Here is an 18,063-nt window from a genome sequence, read left to right on the forward strand (position 1 = left end):
CTGATGCTATTCACATAGAATAGAATTACTTCAATAAAAATTTTAAGGCAAATTGACCATTTTCTTCTTTTTTTTTTCTTTTTGAGGCATTTGTTTTTAACAGAAGGATTTCGGCCCACAGCTCACCAATGAAAAAATGAAATCTATAGATGTGGGCTTTCCGAGATTAATTTAGGAGCTACAAGAGTCAGGATCTCCCATTTAACGCATGCAAGCCCAGCCCCTGAGGGACAACGCTGGTTTTAGGATGCACTGCTCTGTGTGGTACCCAAAGAGACAACCCAGTATAGCCACACTGTGCCCTGCCAAGGAGGTGAGTTATTTTTTCTTCTAAGAGCTCACATTGCTCCTCACAGGCAGAGCAGCGGACGGAAGGGAGCTGGCAGCTGTGGCAGGTGTGAGTGCTGGTGCTCCCATACGCAAGGATGCCACAAGTCAGAAGGCTATCACCCTGCCGCTGAGCTAGCATGCCTGCCTGGATGCCTATCGGAGATGTAGCCTTGCCTCTTAGCCTCTGGTCCCCCGTGCTCTGTGGACCTGCAGTTTCCCTTCAGACCTGTCTGACATGGGAGAGGAAGGAAGTCACCCTCTGGTGACTTTACTCCCTCAGCTGAGGCAGTTCAGGGTACCGCAGTACTCCTAGCAAGGCCCTACCAACTCTCAGGAGCCATGGCAGCCCTTCATGGTAGACTCCGGACAACGGCATGTGGGCTTGTTATCACTTATGAATAGCCCACAAGCCTGTCCCAGGTGTGTGTGATTAGCGTGACCTTCATTCTCTAACCCAGGCAAGTACAGCCACCTGTACTTCCTGTGAGTTGTTTTCAAAACAATACACATGGGGCTGGAGAGGTAGCTCAGTGATTAAGAACGCTGGCTGCACTTCCAGAGGGCTTGGGTTTGATTCTCATCATCCACATGGTGACTCAGAACTACCCATAACTCTAGTTCTAGGGGATCTAATGCCCTCTTCTGGTCTCCTAGGACACCAGGTACATGTGTGGGACATGCACGCATATATACACACACATATGCATATATGCAGGTAAAACACTAATACATAAGTTAAATAAGTCTAAAAAATACTTAAATGAAGCAAAGCACAGAGCTCCTGTCTAGCCTCAGGGCTGCACCTAGCCTGACACCAGAGTGATGTACCATGTGACTCAAGACACTCCCCAGCAATATTCCCAGGGCCCCCATTCCCACAGGAGAGCTATTGAGAGAGGACCGTCCACAACCCTCCTTCTCAAGGTCCATACTGGGGAAATCCTTTTCTTCCTCCCAGGTCTAAAGTCTCATGATCCTTACCTCCCTTGGATTCTTAGGGGCTAGTGAGGGACAATTAATGCTTATGGGGACATCCAGGCAGGGTTTGTAGTAGCTGTTGCTGAAGCCAAGTTTGGGCTCTACCAGTTGCTGGGTCCAGGTCATGTCTCCTAGTGCATGCAAACTTCCTGAGGGACCACTGTTACTTTATCCATTGCTCCCAGCTTGCAGGCCCGAGGCAAGCTTGCTATAGCCAGATGATCCTTGTGTGTGTGTGTGTGTCCCCATCCGTGTCCCAGACACAGGCAGTGTATTTCTAAGGCACAGATTTCCCCCATAGCCTGTTCTCCTGTTATCTGCTGTGACACTTGGGCTGAATGAAAAGGCACTTTGTAATTACATTATTAATGGAGATCACAAACAGGCTCTTCTCACCACGGAGACATGGAAGAGCAGATTGCACCATTGCAAAAAAAAAAAATATTGCTATGAATGTGGATAATCATAGAGCTAATTCTGCTTACATAACCTCACCCTTCATTATGCAATCCTCTGTGTAAAATTAAAAAAAAAAACAACTGCCTATAAAGGTTGAATTTTAAAATGGCTGCGCAACAGATGTGCCAAGGAAAATGTGTCCTGAGCGGAGGCCCCATAAAAGCTGGCATTTACCATAACAGTGGCCATGAACTCATGATACAAGCAGGTGACTCTGCCCATTTGGTGTGCACTGTGATCAGTCATACATGGGACCTAAAGACATGAGCATCCATTGCTCAGATTCGCTGGGAGTCAGTCCTTCAAGCTATGTGGATTCTTGCATGTGTTTCAGGACTGTTGAGTACCATGGCCTGGAGGTAAAGGGCACGGTCAAGGCTATGGGACATGTCCTGTAGATGACCCAGACCATGTGGAGGGGAACCAGGAACCTTGTGCAGCTAGAATGGGGGGGGGATTCTCTATGGCACCATCTTAGGGAGTGGTTTGATGGCTCACACAGCTGCTCTTCAGATGAAAAGTGGCCAACTTCCTATGCTGGTGTCCACCGGGCACATCTAGCAAGTCCTGACAGAACTGCAATAGATGAGCTGCTCTCCCAGGTGTAGCGCTCTAGCCTTGCACGGAGCCATGGGGCAAGGCTCTTTCTGTGCCTGCTGGAGTCCTTCACTGCTCCAGCCTGTGGCAAGGTCCCATGTTGAGCCTCATGAGTGACATGTTTCTGCCCAGCCAGTCTTCTAAGCTGCAGGCCCTGATCACTCAGCCTTGAGGCATTTCATCTTGAGGCACACTGTGTCCAAACATCACTGAGTTGACATCTGCGCAGGGCATCCAGGCTTCTCTCTGCCTTCAATGATGACAAGAGCAACCTCATTTCCTATTAATGGAAAACAGGAGTGATGGCCTACAGCATGGCTTCTTTTTCAGAGCTCTTGGTTAGATTTGAATACTGACATACATCTCCATACTGTAAAGCACTATTTTATAACTGAGTTCCAACATAGGACCCTGACAGAACTGAGCATAAATCAACATTAAGTGCCTCCCATCTTCCAGGTGGGGCCTCCTGGCTGGTCTCCACACCTGCTGGTCTTCCACGCCCACTGGTCTCCATGTCTGGTGGTCTCCACACCTGATCTGCACAACTGCTGATCTCCATGCCTGCTGGTCTTCATGCCTGCTGGTCTCCACAGAACTCCTGACTTGGCAGCACCTACTGTACCCTCTCTTCTATCATAATAGCATATCCATAACAGGATTTCTTCATAGTTTCCAAGAAGTTGCTTTATATATTCAAATAATTTGAGCCCCACCTGATGGAATGAGGCCTTGGATGCCTCAGAATGACAATGTCACTCCAGAGAAGGCCCTGCCCACCCCGTGTGCCCTGGACAGGCTGTGGTCTTAGGATTTTTCCATATTAAGCGCTATATCCTCAGCTCCTTCTAGACACTCTGCTCATGGATCACGCTTCCCCCAGCCCCAACATCTTGGGTTCAGTGGCTGTTGACTTAGACTCAGCTGAGGCATCCTGTCCCAGAGCTGCTACATGGACACTGGAGGCAGAGCTGCCGTTTAGCTGGGAACCTCAGGAGCCAGTCTCTGGAGGGAACGTGTGACTGGTGAGGGGTCTGAAGTCTAGAACTGCTGGCTGCTCTTGGGAGCTCAGGATTACAGCTCCAGGGCTGGTTCGGTGGCAGCATTCCTTTGTTTCGTCAACCCCTAGAGCCATCTCTGGCAACGAGAAGAGCCCATGTGTGGCCCTCCAGCTCTACAGTCCCCCTCCGTAGGGTGGGCACTCACAGAGATGCTGAAGCTGCCCCCTGAAAGCTGGCTGAGTCTTCCTCACTCCCTGGGAGAGAGATGTCCTCAAGAAACATGAGGCATACTGTGGAGTTTGGGTGACAAGGAGAATATGGAGGAGCCTGAGCCGCTGAGATATGGGGTCACTTTTTTAATTTATCTCCACAGCATAAACCGGGCCCTTCCAGGCTAATCCACAGCTCTAGGAAGTGCACTTCAAAGGCTCAAGAAAGTGTTGAGTGAATAATGGATGCTGAAAGCCTTTTCTGCCTACATCTGTTGTGTTCTCTAATAATCAGGTTTTCAGAAGACCCACACACCACTTTCCTCTTCGCTCTGTTAGTCTCTCTATTCTGGTATCGTTTGGACACATCCAGATTCCCTGAACAGGAAGGCATCATGTAGACGCGAGCTGCTCCAGACTTCCTGGACCCTGTTTATCCAGAGCGGTGGGGTACACTGCATCCCTTACCCTATCAGTCAGCTCTGGGGTTCACCTGTCTCACTGCTGTTTCCGGGTACAATCTGGTGTTAGGAGAGCCGGAGGAGGCTGTTGAGGTCCTGAGCACCACCAAGGGGGTGGCCTCACTACCCACACTGCCTCCTGCTGTAAAAGTGGAGAGCTGCTTGTTTTCATCCCCAGCTCTGACTCTGGGGGGTGGGATGAAGAGGTGACATCCAGTCCATGTGCCTGCTGTCTGCTCTCCTTGATCTCACCTGAACAACCTTTCTGATCCGAATTTTCATCTGGTTAACTGTCCTTCCTGCAGATACCTTGCGTGCTCCACACGCACTGCACAGTGCCCTACACTGTTCCCGATGTGAGCTGCTCTGTGCATCGCATCCCTGGAGCTTCTGCCTTCGCACACTGTCTCCCTTCCAGGCTGCTGAAAGCTGGCACGACCACCCGAATCCTCTACCCTTAGCTCCTTTCCCTTTCTCTTCCTGGAGAGCTGGCAGCCTCCTCCTGCTTAGAACCAAGAGCCCCGTTGAACTCTGAGCTCCAGGCTGGTCTCCTGAAACTCCCTTCCTGCATGTAGCCCAGGGAGGTTTCTAGAATGTGGGTCTGTCCAGACTGTTTTCCTGGTCTTCAGGACAAGGTCCACTGTGACCTGGCCTTCATGGAGTTAAGCTGCTATGCACGACCACAACACCTCCTCTCTGGAAGTCCTACTGTCTGTCTTCTGGCTGCCCTGGCTTCCAGCAGCTGTTGTCCTGAAAAGTGACATGCCATTCCTTGCTCCTCCTTCTTCAGGACCTCTGTGCCCCATCCGCTGTTCCAAAGAGATCCAGACTAACAGATGGCAGATGAGGTCAGAGTCCTCCTGGGACAGTAGTGGTGGCGGCTCCTGTTCAGTGCCAACTGGGACTCTAGCAGCTTCTACTGCATCACCCAGATATGGCTCTTGGGGTGGAGGCAGTTTTATGATCTGTAAGAGAAGCCCTGATTTCCTCTGAACCCTGAAACTGGGGTGGTTTGGGGGGAATCTCTGTGCAGCCCTCCTTCCTTGGCTTTTCCACTGGCTCCTGGTCCCCGGTGAATATCATGGTCCCTTTTAGGCTTCCTACTTTTTGACATCTTTGTCTTCATTCCTTGAATGAAGCCCAAGTTTCTTTTCCCACTGGATACTTAAGGCACACACTCCTGGATGCTCCTACACTTGAATGACCCGTTCTTGAGGATATACCCCATGTGACAGATACCACCATGAGCTCTCTGCCTTTGCCCTTGCCCTTTGAACACATGAAGTCCCAGCCTCCCATGCAGTAACTCCAAGCTGCACCTGCCAGTTAGGCAGAAAACAGACTACCCACTTCTAGACTCAGCTTGTATTTAAGTCTTCCACTATGGGCAGGTGAAAAGCTGGAAACAGAATATACCATTCAGTGAACATGACCTCAAGTGGGCGTATGATGCTGGTGCACACAACCTGAGGACCCGGGGGCTGACCAGCATGTACTGAAGAAAAAGTCATTCAAAGATGGAAACAGAGCTTGCAGCTCACTGCACTGTTAGCACTGCTAGCTCATAGCTCACTGCACTGCTAGCTCATAGCTCACTGCACTGTTAGCTCACAGCTTACTTCACTGTTAGCTCATAGCTCACTGCACTGTTAGCTTACAGCTTGTGGTACTTAGCTTGGAGCACAGTGCTCTGTTAGCATACTGGAAACCTAGGCATCAACACAGGAGCCTGGTTCAAATCAGCTAAGTCTAAAATGCATTTGAAAAATGGCCTTTGCATCAGATCCTATCCCAGTTTAAGAGCGCCCCCTCCCCCTCCCGGAAAACTGCTCCAAGTTGTTGAGGTTTGCTTATGTTCTCAATAAACTGGTCAGCATAGATTGCCAGCTCTAGACATAGGCAAACTGTCTTCACCTTTGCCATCTCTGCTGAAGGAGTTCCCTGAGGGCTGGTGGGGCTGTGATTTCTTTCCCTGCTGCAGAAAAACCAGGAGCTTGAACTATGACTCTTCAAACCTCTCCATTCAGTACTGTTGCTGGGGAATACCCAGTTCTTTAGAGACCTGAGGACCGGCGTGTCCACCCATAGTCACGGTTACTTTCCACCAGGAAGGAGGACACAAGACACAGGTAAGGGCTGTGCATGGACACTTCCCAGAGGCCCAGGTAGGGGCTGTGCATGGACGCTTCCCTGAGACTCTGGTGAGAGATAGGCATGAACCCTTCCCCTGAGCCCCTGGTGAGAGACAGGCATGGACGCTTCCTGAGACCTGTAATGAATTGGCCAGACACACAACAGCCCCACTGCAGATGAGAGGCACTTACTTTTGCCAAAGCTTCTCAAATTCCCGTGGGGTGAGGGGGATGTCAAAGCCATACAGTGCATTCTTGATGTCCCTTCGCCGGAGAATACCGTTGCCCTCATTATCTGTTTCTATGAAATTCTACAATGGAAGATGGTATTCAGTAACACACAGAAGAGAGGGCTGTCGACAGCTTCTGGAACACTCTAAGGTACTTCTCTATGTTTTTAGTGTTTCTGGGGTGTGGGGGTGTATGGTATGGAGGTGTAAGAGGCCAGAGGTTAAGTTCAGGTGCCATGCCTCCCTTGCTGCCTGCCTCATGCGTTTGAGACTGAGTTGTGGGGCTCACTGATTCACACTCCTGGGACCTGCAAACCTCAGGGATCCTTGCTTCCCCAGGGACCATAGTGCCTGGCTTGTTAAAATGTAGGTCCTAGGGGTCAAACCCAGGTCTTTATGATTTTGTTCCCTATGTAGACCTGGCTGGCCAAGACCAGACTGCTCTCAAACTCCCAGCTATTCACCTGCCTCTGCCTCTCGAGTGCTGGAATTAAAGGCGTGTGCTACCACATCTGTTAAATGGGTATCAACTGAGCTATTTCCCCAACCTTCAGTATTTTTAATGGAACTTAGAAAAAAAAGTTTTAAAAAACTCTTCAAGAAGAAGGAGCAGCACTGGGTCCTAGCATAGGCCGGGCATGTAGGAGTCCTGGAAGGCATTGCACTGTCCCAAGGGCATGCGGACACCCAAGCAAACAACTACCTCCAGCTGTTAGAAGTGGAAGAGTGAGGCCCGAGGGTGAGATGCTGCCTATTGCTGGAGATGCACAGGCGCAACTTGTCACAGATGACATGCACGTGCAGAAAGCCCAAGGTTCCTCCCTCATGCTGTGAGCCCAGCGTTTGGACAGCGCTTGACAAGTTGGCTTCTGACCCATCACACCTGAGGGCAAGCATGTACCAGCAAATGGAACCAACGGTGGGTGGGAACTGGTTGCCTTGGCGGGGTAGGATTCATCACACAAAGTGCTTGAAAATCCTTCACTGTGATCCATCACATGGGCAGAGGGGGAAATAGTCACATGATCGTCTCAACGGATGCAGAAGCACATGACAAAACCTGACCCTCACTGGTGACAATACCTCTCAGCACACTAGGATCAGGAGGGAGCGTCCTTAACTAGACAGGAAGACAGATAGAAAATTCCCAGAGCTGGCAACTGTGCCTGGCCATAAGCTGCCCACGGAGAGCAGAACAGAACAGCAGGTGGAAATGGGCAACTCTTGGTCAGAGCAGGGAGGAGGCAGAGGAAAGGAGGCTAGCCTGCCACCTTGGAGAGGGGACAACAATGAGGAGGGAGATAAAGGAGGGTGCAGCCTCATTGGACCACACAGCCCACTCTATTGAGGACACAGTGTGGAGGAAAAGCAGGCCTGGGCTTGAGAGAATCAAACAGAACTCTGTATTAGGCAGGAGCCAAAAAAGAACCAATAGGAGGACAGATGACCTATCCAGACATGGAAGGGTCACCCCTAAAGACAGAGGGTGGATACTCCAGCATGCAAGTGTGCCCTTCCTTTATAGAGTGAGGTCACTGTGTCCTAGAGTCAGGAAGAACCCCCTTCTGCCCATCCTGTCCTGTTGTCCTGTGGTTTAGCTGTCACTGCCATTGTCAGATTGGATATCCATGACACCACAACTTATGAGCTTGCTCACGGGGGCCACGTGCCTTGGAAACGCACTTCCTGTCATCTCATCAAGATGGGCTAAATCAGCTCTTACGATGCCTGCTGGCTGTTGTGCGAATCATTGGGGGCACTTTCTCAGACTTTCCCCTTAAATCCTCCCCAGCATGAGCTAACACCAGGAACTTCTCCACGAACTCCTGGGCTCCACACTTTCCTTCCACCAGTGACCCTGAAATAAGAGCTAAGGTGGGAAGAATCTAATGGTGTGTCTCTGGGGTTGTTTGTGTGCTGTCTTTGTCAACACACAGATTTTTATTAAACACCCAGATGATGTTTTCAGGCTGGTAACTCTTCAGGGGCATGAAATTAAAATGATTAATTCTTGAAAGATACTCACACTATCTTAGATTAATAAAACCAATTAAACATTTGAAAAATCATAAACAAACTTAATATCTTTCTCTCTCTCTCCCTCTCAACAGTAGTTCATGTATCTCAGGTTGGTCTCAAACTCACTTTGTAGCTGAGGCTGACCTTGAACTCCTGATCCCACTACCTCCACTTTCCTAGAGCTGGGAACCACCGTACTCCTGAGTTTTCTTTTTTCCTCTCTCTCTCTCTCTCTCTCTCTCTCTCTCTCTCTCTCTCTCTCTCTCTCTCTCTCTCTCTCTCTCTCTCTTTCCTTCTTGCTTGCTTGCTTCCTTCCTTTTGTTTTGTTTTTTGTTTTTTCAAGACAGGGTTTCTCTGTAGCTTTTGGAGCCTGTCCTAGAACTCACTTTGTAGACCAGGCTGGCCTCAAACTCACAGAGATCCACCTGCCTCTACCTCCCGAGTGCTGGGATTAAAGGTGTGTGCCACCACTACCAGGAGGCTTTCTTTTCTTTTCTTCTCCCTCCCTCCCTCCCTCCCTCCCTCCCTCCCTCCCTCCCTCCCTTCTTTCTTTCTGAGACATAGTCTTCCTATACAGCCTCATTCTGCCCATGACTCTCAGGGATCTCACTACCTTGGCCTCCCTCATCAGGAGTGCTAGAATGACAGGCACACACCACTGTGGGCAACTTCTTTCCTCTACCTTTGTGCGCATGTGCACATTCCACAGTGCATGTGTGGAGGTCAAAGGACAACATGGAAGACTCAGTTCTCCTCTTCCCCACGTGGGTTCTGGGGATTGAACTCAGGTCTTCCAACTTGGCAGCAAGTTCCTCTACTTGCTGGGACATCTCACCAGTTCTTTATTGTATCTTTAAGCATCTTTGATAACTGCTAATGTTTCAAAAACAGAATACCTTCTTTCAGTTCACTATCCTTGGTTATTAAAAGTAGACAAAGAATGTTCTAGGTCTTTATAGTTATACCATCTCTATTACTTAACAACAATAGAAATATCCAAATAACTTCATCATAACCGCAGTCACTGATGGTGTTTTGGTTAGAGACAAAGCCATTTGGAGTGTTGTGGAAAGTCTGTGAAGAACAGCAGTAACCAACACTGTGGGTACCTGGCGCTGTCTCACCTCTGCACCGCTTGGCTCCCTCCCCTTCCTTACCTTGGACAGATCTGCCCATCTGGTTTTGGCTTTGATGACGAGGTACTGATGAGCCTGCTCACAGGCTAGTTCTGAATCTGCAACTTTCTGTTTATATCTTAAAAGAAGAACAAACAACTGTGTTTAGAAGTGACAGGCTTAGGTATTTCCCAAGCCCCCCCCCCCGCCCTTGATGTTTCAAAGATGCCATCACAGCCTGTGGTTTCACATCTAGTCCAACGGTTCTCACAACGTAATTTCTCCCAGCTCCATGGCAGGGGGCCTTTGGAAATTTTATTTTCAGATTTAAGAAAAATCATCCTCCCCCCAGCACACAAAGCTCACAGGACCTGTTTCATCCCTGGGGATGGGGGGTTGGAAAACAGAATATATGTATAATATAATGTGTTTTAGGAAGCAAACAACTAGCAATGTTTAGTTCTGATTTTGCAAATCCAGGTGAAGGAACAGACTCAAGTCAGCAGACGAGTAATTAAAAAGCATGGAGGTTCCTTCTCCCAAACCCAGCTACTTTTCCTTCACAAGATTTATTTTCATAATTTCTAAATATGATGTGTATATTTGGGGGCAGTAAGTGCACATGAGTGTAGGTGCCCTCAGAGGAGCGGGGCTGCAGGCAGTTGAAGCTGCCTGACAGTAGTGGGAACTGAACTTGGGGCCCCTGTAAGAGCAGGGTGTGCTCCTAACAGCTGAGATCCCTGTGTAATGAATTTTCAAGGGGTAAGCTTATAGGATTCAAAGATTATCACAACTCCTTTGTATTTACTTACAGATGAGGGACACTTAAGAGACCTTAAAAAGACCTTGTGCTGCTGGCTTGGCAGGCCTGCGTTGAGGCACAGTGGTGGCTGTGGCTGGAGAGGGAGGAGGATGCCTGGGCTGTTCTGCCTACCTAGCAGATCAGGAAACTGGATGACTGAGACCACTGGCCTGGCCAGTGGCTGTCTTCAGGATCCGTGCCTTGCCCTGGGCCCTGTCTACCTGCCTCCTAGTCTGACCCTTCTTGCCTTTCCCACTTAATGCTTCTGATAACTCTGACCACACCCCCTCTATCCACAGAGCAATGCCATGAATGTCTGGCCTCACCCATGTTTCTTCGCCATTTCTCTCCAACTGCCTACTGGACTGCTTAGAATCACGGAACTTCAAGGGTGGGAAAGGATCCGCTGCTCTGTCACCCCAGCCCCTGTGGTTGTAGCGCCTGTGGGGGGGCCTGCAAAGGCTGGCAGGAGCCTGCGATTTCTTTCTCCACTGGCATGTGAGGATGGAAGCCCGGTGAGGTGCTGAGGGGTGGGGGCTTCCCTGGGTGGCTCTACACTGTGCAGAGCAGCAGCTTTCGGTGGGATTGCCCTCTGTCTCCACTCTTGAAAGCAGCATTCTGACCCGAGTACTTTAAGTACCGAGATGGAACAAGGCTGCATCTTGTTTACACAAGTAAACAACCACCATCTGCCAGCACAGCAGGAGCCAAAACCTGGTAAATAATTTATCTGTGCCAATAAATAACAGCACATGTGAATAGGTGGGATCCTATCAGAAACAGTAGGCACATGAGTTTATCTGTCCTGCCAGATGTAGCCCCTCTCACCTGGACCTATCAAAGGAGTACCTTAAGATGAGACAGGGTGGGTCCAGAGACCAGCCACCTGGAAAACAGTCATGGGGAAGGACCCTGCCTCTGTTCCTGGGCTCCAGCTCAGGTGTAGGTTCTCATGTGGTTGACATGTGGCTCACTTCAAACTGTCACTCAGAACAACCTGCCATGCTGACCTGCACTTGGCAACTTTGTGGCCTGGGCAGCCCTGTGGCATTGTGATCTGTCTGCTACAGATACTTCCCCTGCATCCACACGGGGTCCTGGCCTCCAGTACAGCCCTTTGGACGACCGGGACCTGAGTTACCAAGACTGGAATAGAAGCTGGGCTCGGGGGTGTGTGCCTCAGCTCGCAGGAGCAACGGGAGGAGGAGTTCTCAGGCCAGTTAAGGCTGAACGAAGAACTGAAAACCCACACAAACATTGCATGGATGATAAGAACTTGTGTGACCAAAGGCCACAGGAGTCAGGTGAAAGGAAGAGTACTTGGGAAAGCTCAGGCCACTTGTGAACTCAGGACCATTAGTAGATTATGGTACCGCAGGAAGACACTAACATACTGTCACAGTCACAGATCGCTCACAGGGACAGCTGTCACCATTAGACTCTCTTAATCCTACCTGTTTACAGAGGCCTTTCCTGGACCTCCCTAGAGGTGCTCCAGGACCTTGGGCACAGGCTACCCCAGCCAAATCATACACCCTATTATTAACCAAGCAGCCTGCCCACAACCCTGCTGCTTCTCTAGGCTCTGGGCCTCCATCATCACACAGCCACCCAGGCTCAGGCTTTTCTACCCTTGCCTCTTCTCCCTGTGCATCGACCCTGTTCCGTCTCTTCCAGCAATGCCTCATTCCTTTCTTGTTCCTTGGCACCTTAGGTTCTGACAACTGTCACACTGGCCAGCCACAGCAAACACAGGGCCAGAACCTGCAGTCATTGACTACAAAGTCTATAGCCTTAAGGAGCTATGGTTTAATACAAATGCCAGATAAAAGCAATCAGATTACCTCAGAGACAAGTGTCCCCAGAAACGGAGAGAAGGCTAAAGCTGGGGACCAGGAACAGCTCACAGGCAGTGTGAAGGTTCAGGGGACCCCTGGGCCTTGAGAGGCTGTGATGCAATCCTTGTCACCCTCCTCCCCCTTTCATTGCCCTAAAGGCAGACCTAGGAGAGGCATTGCTTACACTACTACCAGCAGACTCAACCCTAAGATTTTCTAGTTTGAAATTAGATCCTGAGCAGGAGAGTGGGCAGTCAGAGAGGGGAGTGAGCTGGGAGAAGGCCCCACATCTCTGTCAGGAGTCCAGATCTATCTGTGGTGTTAGCTGGTGGCCTAGCAGTGACTCTGCCCGCCATGCCACTGGGCTTGGCCCTGGGGGTGTACCACGGAGTCCCTGGAGGAGTGCTGTTATGGCTTATAGGAGGAAGGCTGGGATTCTCAGGCTAAAGAAACTGTGAGCCAACGACCTACTGAGACAGGCCTACTAGTCAATATACCGCAGAGGATTTTAATAGGAGCAGGGTATCATAACAAAATACTGCAAAGGCCCAGCAGCATTCTGAACAGGCCTGGCACTTCTGCAAACGTTGTTCTCTGGCCTCGAATCACCTACCAACTGAAAGATTCCTCCTCACATTCAAGACCCAGTCAAGTGTACCTGCTTCTTCTGGACTCCTGTCTCTACCCTCCCTGGGCTCCAGTGCGGCTCTTTACTGCTGCGTCCTTCTCAGCTTCCACCCTGAACTCCTGATGCAGCACTGATCCCTGTTCACACTGGCACCACTGAGGCCAGACAGTGCCCAGCACTGAGCTGGTCCTTTGCAAATATCCAACAAGTGAGCAGGTGTGACCAAGACATATCACTAGACAGCTAAGTCTATGCTCTGTGTTGAAATTGTCTATGCCCATTCTGCATATTCTCCAAAATACTGTTTGGCAGCATTATTATATTATTATTATTTTAAATTATACATCTGTGTGAACATGTGTTTGTGTTAAGTGTGTATGAGGACAGGTGCCCAAGGAGGCCAGAGATGTCACAGCTCCCTGGAGCTGGAGTTACAGGTATGTGGGTACTGACAACCAAAATCATGTCCTCTATAACAGGTTCCTAATCTCTCCAGCCCCTCAAGATTTAATTTTGTGTGTGTGTGTGTGGTGGATACATACATGTGAATGCAGATGCCCTATGCAGGGCAGAAGAAGATATGGGATCCCCTGGAGCTGGAGTTGTAGGTGGTTGTGAGCCTAGGAGACAAATTCAGGTCCTCCGTGTGCGCAGCAAATGCTCCTAACAACTGAACCATCTCCCCCCCCCCCCCAGCAGGATTGTGTTGGTTCCACTTCGATGTTAAGCGAACAGATCTCACATTAACACCGTCTGGAACCCAAGTGAGGTTTCATCCTGCTCGTGTGTCATGTGACCATTTTTCTTAGGAAGGGATTATAGTCATTTTCTTGCTCCCCCTCCCCAGTAATAATTACAATAAAACCCACAAATTCAGGGTGAATTAAGCAAGGGACATGGTCAAAGAGCTTCTGTAGCATTGTGAAATGTTACCAGGGTTTGGTGCGGGGCCATACCTCTGGTAGCTCCACGTGCTTAGACAGAGGGAATTGTGGTTTGCAGCCCTTCAGCACCCCGGGGAGGGGGAAAGTTCTGCTCAGTATGTCAAGAAGAAATGCTGGGAAGATGTCTCAGTCTGTAAGTACTTGCCTTGCAAGCCTGAGGACGCAAGTTGAAGCCTCAGCACCTATGTAAGAAGCTAGCTGTGGTGGCACATGTTTGTAATCCAATGCTAGGAATGTGGAGACAGGAGGATTTCTGGAGCTCGATGACCAGCCAGTCTAGCTAAGTGAGCCCCACATTTCAGTGAGAGGTACTGTCTCAAAGATAAGGTAGACAGCGCCCAGGAACACCCTGAGGTCAACCTCTGGGGCTGACCTCTGACCTCCACACACGTGTGCACACATGCACACGCACCCACACCCATATGTGCATAGACATGAGCACACTTTAGAAAGAATGACGTTGCAATTGTCAAAGACAGACCAGCTACTCAGCACACGTGTCAGATTTCTGCAGCTGACATTGTGTGCTTCTGTGGCAGGTGTCTGGTAGGTGGTAGCCGCACTCACTCTGATCTCAAAGGTCAGAGGGGCAACGAGGGAAGCCTGGGTGGGCACTGAGACTCTCCTGACCAGGGTGAGGTCTTGTGGGTCAGGCAGGGTGTAGAGGTACCGCTGTCCAGGAGAGGTTGGAAGGAGGTTCCTTCATCTCTTGAGAAACTCTGTGCCACCCTAAACTCTCACTTATGGCCCGGATGGAAGTCTAGAGCTGAGGAGGAGATAAGGGCATGCATTCATGTGGACAGTTCCTGAGTTTACTTCAAAGGGGCACTTGAACCTTGTTCCCGTGAAGCCCCGCCCCCTGCCCTACAGTGGGCTTGGACAACAGGGTATGTCCAAGGGTTGCCAATGTCAGCCTTGAAAGACTCAGCAGAAAGTACACATCTGACTCCAGGCAGAGAAATGGACAGGTACGTACGTGTCTGCATTTACACACACGAGAAAAAGCCTGGAAAAATAAGCAGTGAGTTATGAGGTCACACCCAATAGTGAACTTTGTGTGTCTTATTTGTTACACCTGCCATGTGGTGTGTGTGTGTGTACACATGTGCATGTATGTGTGTGTGTGCATGTGTGTGTTTTCTTAAACTCAGAAGAAAAAAAAACAGATGGCTCCAGAGTCAATTTTGTGTCCCACTGTGGCTGCAGCAGAACCCCTGGCCTTCCAGATGGTGAGGCTGGCACACACCGACAGTTCTGACCACACCGATGGCTCTGACATCACCTTCTTACCTAATGAGCCTCTGAGGGGCCTCATCTGCTCTCCAGGGTCTCTTCTCACACAGGTTCTGAAACTCTCGGAAGTTTAGGGTGACACTAAGTCTCAAGCCCAGGAGGCTGAGGAAGCGCTCATACTCGCAGTCCTTCATGTTGAGCTGTAGCTGCTGTAGCAATCTGTGAAGATCATGCATGTTGATTATGCCATCCCTGTCAGTGTCTATTTTAAAGAAGGCAGAGTAGGGGTCCTAGAAACAAAATGCACACGTCAACACACTTCCCTCCATGCCTACTAGCCATCACAGCCACCCCCTGCAGAGACACACAGCGACCCCACCACTCCTAGCTTCCTGGCCCTGAATGCCTCTCTTGGGAGTGAGAACCTGAGCTGGAGAGTGCTGACAGCGTGGGACACCTGCGTGTCCCTTGCCTGTGTATGGACTGAGGAAAGCAGGTAGGACTTCCTAGAAATTTAAAGCTCTCCCTGCTTCCTGGAGTGTTTGGAATGTCTGGCCACTTCTCTTTCCAGATAAGCAAATTCTATGCCAGGTTTCACACCCAGGAGCCACATGCCCCATGCCTTCTGTCTGGAAAGCAGGGAAAGGGACCCATTGCTCTGTCCATGGTACTGCCCAGAGGCTCCTTGATTCCAATTTTGCACATGAAGAAACAGGTTCAAGGGTCACTGGGAACTTGAGTGCTGGCACCTCCCACAGACTTGTCACACCCTCTTAGTGCCAGTGTCACTTTGGGCCAGGCATCTGACCTTGACACCTTTTGTTTCTTCATCTATAAAATTGCTAAGGAATGTGGTGTGGGAAGTCCTTCTGTATATGTGTTGCTTTTATTGGTTAATGAATAAAGAAGCTTCTTTGGCCCATGATAGTACAGAATAGAGTTAGATGAGAAAATTAAACTGAATGCTGGAAGAAAGCAGGCAGGCCACCTACAGGAGACAGATACACTGGAACCTTGCCGGTAAGGCACGGTCACATGGCGATACACAGATTAATAGAAATGGGTTAAGATGTAAGAGCTACTCAATAAGAAGCAAGAGCTAATAGGCTAAACAGTGATTTACTTAATATAGTTTCTGTGTGGTTATTTCAGGTCTGGGTGGCTGGGAAATGAACGAGTAGCCTTCTGTCAACAAGAATGTGCCACACTGTAGAGGCCACTTGGCATGTTTTGTGAGTGTCCTAAAATTCTGTTTGCCACTATGTTTGTTGCCTAAAGTCAGACAGAAATTCTGAGTCTCTTTCTGGACCAACACCCACCTTATGGCCACAACGTGCATTGTACTCTGGCTTGTACGCTGTTGACATAGTTTTAGTACCCTTGTGTCTGTGGGTCCCTCACACAGCTCTTCCCTGGGAACCTGTCTGGTGTCCTAGAGGCACCACCTGGATCCCCTCATTCTACAGCTCCCCAGTAGGAGTTGTTCAGAACATTGAGTTGGCTTGTTCCATGTTAGTGTCTAATTAAATGCTCTGGGATTTCGTGGAAAGTTCTGAGTTTGTTCACTGATTCACTCACCAAACATTACTATGTGCAATCACTGTGCTGAACACCGTGGGGATTGTTTAGATGCCTCTGGCTCTGCCTCAGAGTCACTGCCATCCAGAGGAGAGGGGGTCCTGGGTGAAGTGCTCAGTGAGGCTACAGACCCATTGTTCATTGCTTCCCTCTAAGTCTGGCTCTTGAGTTTCTCATACTCGAGAAGCTAGGATGTTCAGAATGAACAAGGCCAAAGGCAAGCCTCTTACTAATCCTCACAGGCTTCTCGTCTCGGCAGACAGTAGCTTGTTCTTATTAACTACTCTGACCACATCCTCAGAGCCCCAAGTCCTCCCTTTCATGGCTCTAGAATGTGTCACACATCCCACTTGTTCCCTGTACCTCGAGACTGCCCTTCACGCTTGCCTCAATCCCACCTAAAGCCCGGATCCCTCAAGAATCTAACAGAATCCTGGCTACCGTGTCATCTACATCAGGTTATCCCTGTGCCCTGGCCATTCATGCTGCCCATTCCATGCTCCGTGTCTCCCTTATAGACGGCTTAACGTATGAACTCCATCCCTTTCCACCTTCCCCCTGCTGCTCTCAGACGCCCAAGGCTGCCTCGGGCCATGTCAGTGAGCCCTTCCTCCACAGCCACAGTGTCTGCAAAGCTGTGTCTGTCTCACTCCTTGCCTCTGCCTGCAGGTTGACTCACAAGCACAATACTTGCACTCCCATCTGTCTGGCTCAAGCGCCAGTTCCCAGAGCAATGTCCCACAGCCATATGTGATAAAGCTTGTTGGATAAATGAGGCTAAGAGTATGCTCTGGGTACCTGTCAGATGCAGCAGAAGCACAGCCTTTGACATATGGTCCTCTCATAGTGCTGGGGAGGAAAGACGGGAAGCAGGTAATGGCACTCCAGTGTGACACACAACCAGCAGCCAAGAGTGAGACCAGTGTTCCACCAGCCTTCAGTGCTGTGCTACTGGCACAACTGAGGACCTGGTGCCTGTAATTCCCACAAGTTTATAAACTTCGGTCACTCCTCATCTCATCAGTGCCCCCACTACAGCGTGACAACCCTAGGTATCAACACACAGGCCTTGCATCTGAACAGATACACTCCAGTTCCTAGCTATTACTTTCCACAGATGTTGGACTTTGGGTAAGTTTCTCTCCATCTCTGACCGTCGGCTTCCTCAATAAAGACAAATACATGTGTTCAGCACCTGGCACACCATGTGAAGGCTCACATATTCACCAACGAAGCACTGCTCACTCTGTGCTGCAAGCAGGTGGCAGTCACTGGGGGTACTGTGGCGGGTGGTAAAGGAATGCTGGGGATTCTGGACCAAGCTGCTTACAACAGCATGCAGGCTGGGTGCCCTGAGGGCCAACTGATCTGCAGGGCTCATGTCAGGGCTTACGGACAACAGAAAGGAAGATGAGGTGGCCAAAGTTGTCCCAACAGAGAGGACAGGTTGCCCAAGAAGGGAACAGAAAATGCAAACAAGATGGGGGCCATGGGGCTGGAGAGATGGCT

The 18,063-nt window shown here is 49.8% G+C and overlaps 1 protein-coding gene across 3 annotated transcripts in view; it reads right to left on the minus strand.

Moving 5' to 3' along the window:
• Positions 1-18,063, minus strand: part of Efcab6 (EF-hand calcium binding domain 6) — a 167,084-nt gene that overhangs the window by 39,113 nt on the left and 109,908 nt on the right. For 2 of the 3 annotated variants that reach the window (XM_057792082.1, XM_057792080.1), the window contains 3 exons: positions 15,034-15,266; positions 9,574-9,670; positions 6,360-6,478 (listed from right to left, as the gene is read on the minus strand). In XM_057792082.1, coding sequence (XP_057648065.1) covers positions 6,360-6,478; positions 9,574-9,670; positions 15,034-15,266 — 449 coding nt within the window. Of the gene's footprint in view, positions 1-6,359; positions 6,479-9,573; positions 9,671-10,659; positions 10,677-15,033; positions 15,267-18,063 lie in introns of those variants that run through there. The other variant, XM_057792083.1, reaches the window with a different exon arrangement.

This window comes from Chionomys nivalis, chromosome 17 (assembly GCF_950005125.1).
Source record: "Chionomys nivalis chromosome 17, mChiNiv1.1, whole genome shotgun sequence".
NCBI classification, from domain to species: domain Eukaryota; kingdom Metazoa; phylum Chordata; class Mammalia; order Rodentia; family Cricetidae; genus Chionomys; species Chionomys nivalis.